The 10593-nt window shown below is 49.0% G+C and overlaps 1 protein-coding gene across 1 annotated transcript in view; it reads right to left on the minus strand.

Annotated features, from left to right (window-relative positions):
* Window positions 1-7316: 7316 nt before the first annotated feature.
* CNGA3 (cyclic nucleotide gated channel alpha 3) overlaps window positions 7317-10593 on the minus strand; it is a gene marked incomplete at its 5' end in the record, with an annotated part of 6238 nt that continues 2961 nt past the window's right edge. The window contains one exon of the mRNA XM_010018666.1: window positions 7317-9076. Coding sequence (XP_010016968.1) covers window positions 7668-9076 — 1409 coding nt within the window. The remainder of the gene's footprint in view (window positions 9077-10593) is intronic.

The raw sequence follows: 10593 nt of genomic DNA on the forward strand, positions 1-10593 counted from the left end.
GCTCTGCCATTGCCAGGCTCCACTTTCTGCCCAGCTCAGTGGCCAGCAGCCAGCCCAGGTGAGAGCTCTGCTGCTGTGCCAAGAGTCGTTCCCAGTGGTAGTCCTCGGGCCTCTCAGAGGCAATCCTGCAGCTTTTTGGCCAAGCAGTTTGACTCATCCAAGCCAGTTCCTTGCTGGCTTTGCTTTCGGAGGAGAGGCCTCCTTGGTGTCCCAGCCCTGGGAAAGCTTCCTGGGTTTGGGACTCTGTTTCTGGGATCACCCACTGCTACTGTTACCACCTTCAGAGGATGGTTTTAGTCCCTTCTGTCTTTCGTGCTCTTGTCTTCTCTCGCAGGGACAGAGGGTGGCTTGGGGCCAGCACTCAGCTGCTGCATCCTGCTACAGCCCAGCAGCTGCAAAGGGAGAAGCTGGAGGTGCAGAAGCAACAGGGATCTGCCTCTGCCCCTGAGCCTCAGCCACTGCTGCAGGGCTGTGGGTGATAAAACTGGGTCTCAGCACCATTTGCAAGGTGGGAGCCTCCAGCAGCCATATTCTGCTGTTCTTGCCCTTTCTCCAGGCATGTCCCAAGGCTGGTTGCAGCACCACTTGGTCCCATCACCTTCTGAGTTCCTTCTGCCATTTTGTTTTCTCCCCTCCACAAGTGAGAATGGAGCCCTGTTGGACTGAAACCCCCACAAAGCAGGTAGCTCTGCTGTGCTGCCCAGTGCTGCTCCTGCCCTTGGCACTGGCGATGGCTGAGGAGGCTCCATTGGAGACATCCCTGCTGCTCATCAGCCTGGCAGGGCCTTTTCTGGCCACCAAAGTGTAAATCAGTTGCCTGGTCAATAGAAAGGGACTTCCCTGTCTGCTTTCTCCAGGTCCCTGCATCTCTTCTGTAACAGCTCCTCTTCCCCGGGCAGCAAACTGAGCCCTTTGCCTGGGATGGGGTTTTGGCACCCCAACTCTCGCCTCCAGTTTTGAACTGCCTGTGGCTGCCCCGAGGTGCTGCATGGCTCCTTCCTCACTCCTTCCTCACTGTGCTCCTTTGGTGCCAGTGCTTGCAGCTGGTGCAGTTAAGGTTACAGCAGGTGAAAGCCTTTCAAAGCAACTGAAACCCTGAACGGAAGGTGTTTGGCTTAGGGCAGCTCCTCTGTCAGTCTGAACCCTGGTCTGAACCGTGCACGGAGGACCCTGGCCGTGGCTTGACAGGACAAATGAGCTGTGGTAGCAACTGATGTGTTTGGAAAGGCGGGAGGCGCTTCCCTAGAGAAGCTCTGCAGCTTTCTGTGGCAAAACATGAGCTTTTCCCCAGCCTTCATGTACGTGTAGTCAGAGGCAGTGCTGCTGTTTCAGGGAGATGAGGCACTGGGCGTTCAGTGGTGAGAATCCATCAAAAAACCCTCACCTCTGGATCATTTCCTTCACCACCGAGTGCCCAAAGTCGCTGCTGTAAGAGGCTTCCTTGTGCCAAGCACCTGTGAACAAGCAGCCCCGAGGCTTGCTTTAAACAGCCTAAATCTGCAAATAATTTGAAGATAGTGGGAATCCCACGGAAGCTTATTCGGTGAATTACCTTCACTGTAACTCTGCCAGTCAAGTACGTGTACTGCAGCTGGCAATTGGTTCTCCTCGAAAGAACAGAGCTTTGCAGCACGGTCACTTGGATTCCTCAGCCCTGGAGGTGGCTGAGCCGCCACCAGCAATCCTTCAATGCGATTTCATCTGCTGCTCTGGGGGCGCCGGCAGCGCCCGCCGGTTCGTGCTGTGCTGCCCGCCTGGAGGGGGCGCTCAGGTGCAGCGGCTGCTGTGGGGTGAGCGCTTCCAGGGCGATGGTGGGAAGCACTGTCGGCAATAAGAACAGAATGGTTTCGGGGGGGGATTTTTGTTTCCTCGGGAGACTAAAGAAATGACATGTCAAAGCAGAAAAGCTGATAAGCCATTAGCTATTCCTCAAACTGCCTGTCAGTCTGGAATACAGTTGTGCTTTCCTGATTTTCCATGTTACTGCTCTTCAGTTTCCCTGTTGCAGAAAAGTTGATATGAGCCACTATGAATGTTAAGGAAAGAAAAATGGAATAGCAGCCATTAATAGGTTCCTTTCATGTTTCTGCACTTCTGGTTTTAACTTACTCCCAGCTTACAAGTGAGACAGATCTCTGTTAGAGCTGGATGGTGTTGTCCTCCTTGGCCTATTGGGAGGACATGGCAAGGGACGGCACGGGAGCTGTGGCCATTGGCACTGCACCTTGTGCTCTCCCAGCAGAAGCCAAGCAGTAATGGTAGAGCTGGTGAAGAAAATCTCCCTGTGAGAACTGCTGCTGCTTCTGGAGTAACGCTGGTGTTTGTGCTCATCCTTGTTGCTGAGGACACCCCCCTGCCCTGCTCCTGAGGTTGCAGAAACTGCTTTTGCTTAAATAATGTGAGTCTTCCCTTCCTTCCTCACCCTGCCCAGAGCACAGCGGGGTTGGGTTGCGAATGCAGAACAGCAGAGTTGTGTTCTCCGCAGTGAAGCTGTGAGGGACGTTGATTTGTGAGCTGCAAACGGTTGCAAAATCTCAATTTCAGAAACAAAAGGCCTCAGCATTTTTAGCCTCAGAGGCTGCTCCTCAGGGTTTGCACGTGTTTCCCTCCCCATTTGCCCAAGGCAGAGTGGAAGGGAGCAGGGCTTCCCATCCTCCCTATGAAGGACTTCCACAGGCAGCATCCTTCTTGAGCTCTGGGCTGTGGATGGGGCTGCAGGGAGAGGGGTGTTCCCAGATTGATGACTTCCCCCAGGAAGGCTGCCACAGCTGGAATCTCGTGCTTCAGCTGCCTGTTGACTTGCCAGCTCCATCTAGTGCATAATTCACTTTGCTCTTGGGGATACACAAAGGGTTTGTCTGAATGCTAAACTGTGTAAACAAGAGTTTGATTCTTTCTGTGTGTTCCAGGATGGAAACATTAATGGAAGAGCTGCGGGACTTTGAAGCCAAGTAAAACGCTGGCATCTCACAATCTTCAGGATTAAGAACAGCTCTCCTTTAGTCAGCCTGACTGCACTGTCTCGTTGGACAGCCTGGAGTAGGTTTGGCCTGTGGAACCCTCTCATCCTTGCTGTCAGCAGTGATACAGAAACGTGTCTTCCAAACCAGCAACCTACGGACAGTCTCAGAGAAAGCATTAAAGCAGAAAGCACTAATGCCTTTATGGGGGAAAGGAAAATGAACAGTTTGCTTCTTAATGTAAAGCAGAGCCCTCTCTGGTTGTAAACATTTGGCAGGAATAAAACCGTAAAGCGGATGCCTAAGGGAAAAGAAATAAATGCAGGGCTGTTCCTTCCCCGGGCTGTTTCTGCAGAACGAGCTGCACACTTAAGCTACCCCAACCCTTGGCTGTACGTAAGGGAGACTGTGCGAAGGCACGTGCTGTTTTGCTGTCACCACCGTTTCTGTTGTCCAGCTCATTGAATTTTCCAGACCTGAGCTTTCTACTGTAAAATCCGTTCACGTGAAATAACAGTAGGGAATGAGGGGAAAAGGATGGGGTGCTGCTATGGAGAGCACTTTGGAGAGCAGCATGGCTTGAATCATTTGCTATTAGGGAGCAGGGCCTGTAACTCAAGGCCCTTATAGGGCCTTGGAATGCTTTGGTTGGAAGGGACCTTAAAGCTCATCCAGTTCCAACCCCTGCCATGGGCAGGGACACCTTCCACTAGACCAGGTTGCTCCAAGCCCCGTCCAACCTGGCCTTGAACACTGCCAGGGATGGGGCAGCCACAGCTTCTCTGGGCAAACCTGTGCCAGGGCCTCAGCACCCTCACAGGGAAGAATGTCCTCCTTGGAAAAGCTCGCTCCAAGCAGCACCTGGAGCATGGTGGTGCTGCTCCACCAGCTCTACCCTCTTTTTGCACCTGCAGCAGATGTTCAAGCACCTCTGGCCTTCCCCATCAGATACTTCACTCAGTACAGGCAGCTCGGAACACCAGTCCCACCCCATGGCTGCCCGCTTTGGCACAGGTTGGCGCCTGTACCTGTGCGACGTGGACACTGTGGCCATGAGACCCGTTTGCAAATTCAGGGTGTGTGTTCAAATGCTCTGTAAAAGCTGTCCCATTCCTGGCTTTCTCTTGTGGTGGGGTTGAAGGACCAGCCCAGCCGATGCCAGGTACTGCCCAATGCCCTGGTCTAGTGGAAGGGGTCCCTGCCCATGGCTGGGGTTTTGAACCAGATGAGCTTTAAGGTCCCTTCCAACCCGAACCATTCTGTGATTTTTGGTAGGTGACATGTATGTGCAAGTAGCAGAACGCTGCCAACGCTTTTATTTCTGCTGGACAAAGGGCCACCCCTGCTGTGCCACCCTGCATGGAGCTGGGGAAGGGGAGGGCAGGAGCCAGGTGGCTCTGTGGCCCATGAGGCCCGGCACCACTGGGGAAGCAGGGTGGGGGTCAGGCTCTTGTGCCTGTGTTGTGTCTGCAAACACAGTGATGGTGTCAAAACTGGGCATGGGACCAAAGCCGTGTTGTGCCAGCTGCCCCACGGGGAGGGGAGACCAGCACCATTCCCGCTTGGTTTTCTGTCACTTCAGATCTCTGTTCCAGCTAAAGATTTTCTGGGCAATGTAATATTGGCATGATCAAAGTCTGTCATGAAAGGCTAAAATCCAGAGGGATATGGGTAAGAGAAACCACAGAGTTGCTTGAATGTTACTCAGAATATTTTAATGTACATGCTGCCACATTAAAGAAGCGGAAAAAGCATCTTACAGAGATGAAAGATGTCAAAGGATGCAATTTCATCATGCCAAAAGCTATACATTTCAAAGTGACTGAAGCCAATAGCATCAAAATAGCTCTTTTTCTGGCATGTGAAAACCAGACAAGAAGTATGGAAAAGGGAAGAGCAAACACGTATTTAATGGATAGATTAAGCTGTTCTGATCCATCAGATGATGACGCATTCTTGTGTTTGTGGGGGGGTTTAGCAGGTATAAATTTGGTATAAATAATACTTTAAACAGTTCTACCTGTATATTCCTAGTAGGCTGGAACAGCTGTAGGATGTTGGGTAGGTTGTTGGATATTTACAGAGAACGATGACTGATGTCGAATACGACAGTGAGTATGAAACCCTACCAGACATGGCATTTGAGTAACACCAGACATGGCATTTGAGTAACACCAGACATGGCATTTGAGTAACACGACAGTGAACATCAGCCACAGGCGCGTGTGGTACCTGCCTCTTTCAAGGGGAGAGCTGCAAGTTCGGCAGCCAATGACTATCCGTGCCTACAGCAAGTACCAACCCAGCCTCACTTCAACCCTGCCTTCCTCACCCAACCTCAGTGTGGGGTGAGGAAGGCACTTAGACCCCTGCCAAAAGCACCTCTCTTACCTCCCCCATTTGTCTCAGGCCCTTGGAGAAAATAAGGACAAGATTCGGCTGAAGGACTCCCAAACTCCACTGGCCACATGTAGGTCACAGCTACTTTCCAAAGCCCTTGTTACAGCCAGTGGAAACCTTGATAACAGAGGTTAAGCCCAGCCTACAGTAGATCCCTAAGTTTAGTTGGCTTCTAGGCTAATGATAACAAGAGTGTAGACATGGGCTGCGTGTGGACATCTGCTACCTGGTGGTCCCTTTGGCAGAATGCTGGCAAAGCCCCATTCCTCAGTCACCGCCAGATGTGTCTCTCACCAGACTCAAAACTGCCAATAGGAGGGGGACAGCTGCTTGCCCAGAGATGAGTGCTTACTCTGAGCACCTGCACTCAGGTTAGCATTTCACTATCAATCATCTGCATAACCCACCCTCTTCCCTGTGGGTTTCTCACCAGACCACCCTATTCCCACATGCTGTTTGGGCTCTTAAGCCAGGGCTGAGGACAACTAAAAGGCAGAGCCCTGCCCATGGTAATCACAGAATGGTTTGGGTTGGAGGGACCTTAGAGCTCATCCAGCTCCAACCCCCTGCCATGGGCAGGGACAACCTTCCACTACTCCAGGTTGAGCACAAACCCAAATACCCTCCAAAGCCTAGGCCTGACACACTGCCAGGGGTGGGCCAGCCACAGCTTCTCTGGGCAACCTGTGCCAGGGCCTCAGCACCCTCACAGGGAAGAATTAAGTAACACCTCATGCTGCTGGAGGATCCAGCCCCCGTGCCATAGATGCTGAACAGCCTCTGCTACTCCGTATGTCCCTGAAGTCAGTGAGGTACCAGAGGATAAAAGTAACACAGAGAAAACTACACGGCAGAAAGACACTGTACAGGAAAATGAAAGAATCTTCCCGGTGAGAGAATATTAAAAGAAATCCCCTCAGTGGGAGGGAGAGAAGCCTGGAAAGAAACTGGGAGCAGGGGTGGAGGAGGCTGAGTGGTGTGACAGAGTGAGAAACCTCAGTACTGTTCCGCCCTCAGTGTCACAGCAGGCTGAGTGGAGCGGACCTGTGTGTTCAGCTCGGAGCCAGACCGCTGGCAGAGACAACTGCTCTGCGGCGAGCAGAAAAGCAACTGGCACAACTAGGCTCCTGCCAGCAAATGTGGCCTTCATTCTCCCTAATGGAAACATCGCAGTGCAGAGACAAGCTGGCAGTACGCAGCAAAGGGAGCTGGAATAGGCATTCTTAAATGAAACAGAGGAAGAAAACATAGGCCTAAGGGCAGGAACGGCTTTGGAACACAGGGCTTGTTCTCCCTGCCTCGCAGAAACCCTGCTGGGGGAGAAAGTTGGCTGGAGGCAGGGACAGCCTGTCCTGACACCCCATGCGGGTTCTCAGCAGCCTCCCTCTGGGACTGACCACTTGCTGAGAGGAAATTCACTCAAGACCCTCCAGGTAGGAGCTGCACACAAGTGGGCCCTCTGTTCTCTGCCCAGGTTTAGTGGAGCCATATTGTTACAGATGCCTCCCACCAGCGAGCTTCTGGGGACCCCCTTCCATGTGAGGGTTTTACCAGTGGGGATGGGGCTGTGCTGAAGAACAGGGTGGAGAAAAGGGTGAAATCTTCCACTCTCTCCCCAAGCAAAGCAGTTGCAGAGCAGCAAAGACTGTCACAGGCCATGCCTGACAGGACATGAATGAACACTGCTACTCTGCCAGCACGGTCCTTTGTGCAGAGTCCAGCTCATTAGAAGGAAGCAGACTAAAGCATCTGGGTGCACGAGTATTTCATACACGTGCACAGGCCAGGTACATGCTGCTGCTTAGCTGTAGTCCAACCACTTGTGCAAATGCTTCACTGGGAAAGAACAAAGATTTGAGAAGCCCAGATGAGCACCCATGCATTTGATCAGCTATTAAGGTAGCAAGGTAGAGCATGTACTCTATAAAAGAATTTTTGAAGCCCTTAACAGAACCCCAATCCCTTCTGCTTTAAGTACAACACCTGCTTAACACAACAGAGGTGGGAAGAGACAATGCGTCAAGATCTACACACACCACACACAATAAACATTCTGAGCATGACTTGTAAGAAACCCACTCCCAGTACAAAAAAGTGCCCCAATGCCAAACCAAATCTCCCTCTAAGAAGATGACAGTGTTCTATTTACAAGAAAATACTCCTTTAGTTAAGAATGCTAAAACCCATTCTCTTGAGTTCATATAAAAATAATCAGGTCTATATGCACACACATATTTACATACATTTATGGCTTTCGCAGGCTTCAACCTTCTCCAATAAAATAAATGAGGAAGTATAAAGACTCCATTACTGCTTTTTTTCCTCCTCAGGTTTTTCACCCTCTGCTTCTCCAACTGATAAGGTGCCACTACCATATTTTTTCACCCGGGTTTCTACTCTGGCCAGTCTCTGCTTCACCTTTTGTTGAGATGAGGTGTATTCTGCTAAGAGCCTCGCAAACCTGGTCTGCAGTGTATCCAGAGCTGTTTCAAGTTTTTCTACTTTTTCTTCCAAGTCTTTTGGGTCAGCTCCTGCTTTTGCTGCTTCTTCATCTATTAAATTGTCTTTCATCAGAATTTGTCGCCCTTTCTCTTCCAGAGCCTTTTTGGCTTCTGGATATTCTGTGAGGGCTTCCATTAAATCATCTTTAGACAAGCAGAACAAATCAGAATAACCAATACTCCTTATGTTGGCTGTCCTCCTGTTGCCAGATTTGCTACCTTTGATGTTTAGGATGCTGATTTCACCAAAGTAGCTGCCATCGCTTAGGACTACAAACTGGGTTATGCCATCATCTGCCACCACAGCCAATTTTCCCTCTTTAATAATGTACATTTCTCTCCCAATATCTCCCTTTTTGCAAATGTAGTCCCCAGGACTGAAGACCGTAGGTTTCAGTTTCAGCACCAGCTCAATGAGAAGTCCAGCTTCACAATCCTGGAATATACGCACTTTCTTCAGTGTATCCAAATGGACATTGATGGCGATTTCAGCCTTCAACTTGTCAGGCAGATTTTTGAGAACTTCCTTCTCATCCACTGTTTTCTTGTTGGTCCAGAGGTAATCGAACCACTTAATAACCCTGGCTTCCAAATCCTTAGTCACTTTTCGGAAATGCATGTACTGCTTAATGGAATCCACTTTGGACTGAAACTCTGCCCTGGACGCATTCATGTTGGAAATCATGGACCCCACGTTACCGACAATGGTAGCGAAGATCAGGACACCCACCAGGAAGTCAATGACCACAAAGAGATACTCTTCATCTTTCACCGGGGGAGGTGTTTCTCCGATGGTTGTCAGCGTGAGCGTTGACCAGTACAGGCTGTAAATGTACTTTCTAGACAGGCGCCCGTACTCCGGGATGGACACGTTGGGGTAGACCCAAGAGTCTGTTCCAAATCCGATGAGCTTTGAAATTGCAAAGTATATACACGCATTCCAGTGGATGATGATAAGAATGTACAAGACAAGGTTCCCAATACGGAACATGTTGGGATAATTTGTCCTGGTTTCGGTACGGTCAAAAAACTCAAACAGCCGAGAAATCCTCAGCAAGCGGTTAAATCGCAGCTCAGGGTAGTTCAACCCAAACTTCAGATATGCCAGGTCTGTTGGCACAAGGGACAGCACATCCAGTTTGAACTGCAAAGTTTTGGTATAGTGATCTCGCAATTTCTTTTCATCCTGAACTAGCAAGCCTTGTTCAAGGAAGCCTTCAAAGAATAAAAGTACATATTTTACTCGTTAGAATAAAAGTGCCATCAACAGTACTGACTGACTTACATTGCAGACACCTGAGAAGATTAAAATTTGTACTGATCTGCATACAGACACTGATACACTATGAATTCATTTAATGAAAAATATTTCATTGCAAATGCAGATATTTCAATGAAGTTTCGAAGCTGACATATAATGATGAGCAGCAATGTCTCCATGATTACCACCATGCTCTCTGTAGGTTTACACTCTGTTCTGGGACAAGCTGTTACCTTTTTCTTTTAGGTATGTTTGCAGAAAGAAAGGAGAGATTCAAATGTGTCATGTTTTTGTGAATCATTGGCATGACTCATAACTAAAATTAAGCAAGTGCTAAGCAATTGTGTGTAACACCAGAGTGGAATATTTTTAAATACATACCAAGAAGAAGTAGGCATAATGGATTGTTGGAAACTTTTTTCCAAACAATATAGATACCATTGAGATAAAAAAACCCAGTTTCCACCTCCCTGAGCTATGCTTTCCCTCTTGTGTCCAATGTTATAAGCAGAATTTTGTACACTGGTATTTCTTCATTCAAAAGACTTTGGAAAGTTTTAGATTTCAGGAAATTATAGTAGTAGAAGAAAAACTACGGTAAGAGACCTTAAAGCAAACTGCATCTGTGTACAGCTGCAGCGCTGGTTTGTACCTCTGACAGCTCAAGGCACTGGAAATGTTCCACAGGGAAGAGCCTGTGCACTGCAAAATACTTGCTGCAATTGCAAGAAGTCCAGCTGTCTGCCCACTAGGCCAGACAGGAGGGAAAGTCCACTGAGTGAGAAGCAAAACATTCCCAATATATCAAGGATTATCACAGTTTGCTAATCCCTGAGCAATCAGGGAAGCATCTGCTAAGGAAGACCAAGCTGCATGTCTTCGTGCCCTACACACCACAGCTGTGTTTCTGGAATGTATGCCTATTTGTGCAGTTGCCTCCTCATATATGTGTGTATCTGTCTCTGGGTATCTGCAAACTGGAAGTTTTTGTGACTGGGTGGCTACAAATGGAAGTAGTTCTTGTGTCATGACTGCCTTACCGCCCAGAAAACTGCTGGAAAACTGCTCAAGTATGTCCTTAACATTAACAGAGTAATGCAACTAAACAGAAAAGTTGGCCAGGCAGATGAATTTCTGGCTCACAGTTAAATTTTAAATTTGAAAACCCCTTCCTCCTGAAGGGAGATAAAAGCCTTCAACTCTTCTTTGTCCCCTTATAGAACTGAAGTCCTATAGTAAAACCTTTTGAAAGCATCAAAATGTGGGTATGCTAAACTCAACCAGCTGCTGAGACATGAATCTTTTCTGCTTCACAGGGCACAGTCACCAAATAGGTGAAATGCAGCAAAACTGGTCCTGCAGCTAGACAGAACTGCACCATGGAGAAGCTGTGCAGACCACAGCAGTTGCAGGGTTACCTAGATCGCATTTCAAAGCCAGTCTCTGCCTTTAGACAGCAGGGAGTCACACT

This window comes from Nestor notabilis, unplaced genomic scaffold (assembly GCF_000696875.1).
Source record: "Nestor notabilis isolate BGI_N333 unplaced genomic scaffold, ASM69687v1 scaffold16137, whole genome shotgun sequence".
In the NCBI taxonomy this organism is placed as follows: domain Eukaryota; kingdom Metazoa; phylum Chordata; class Aves; order Psittaciformes; family Psittacidae; genus Nestor; species Nestor notabilis.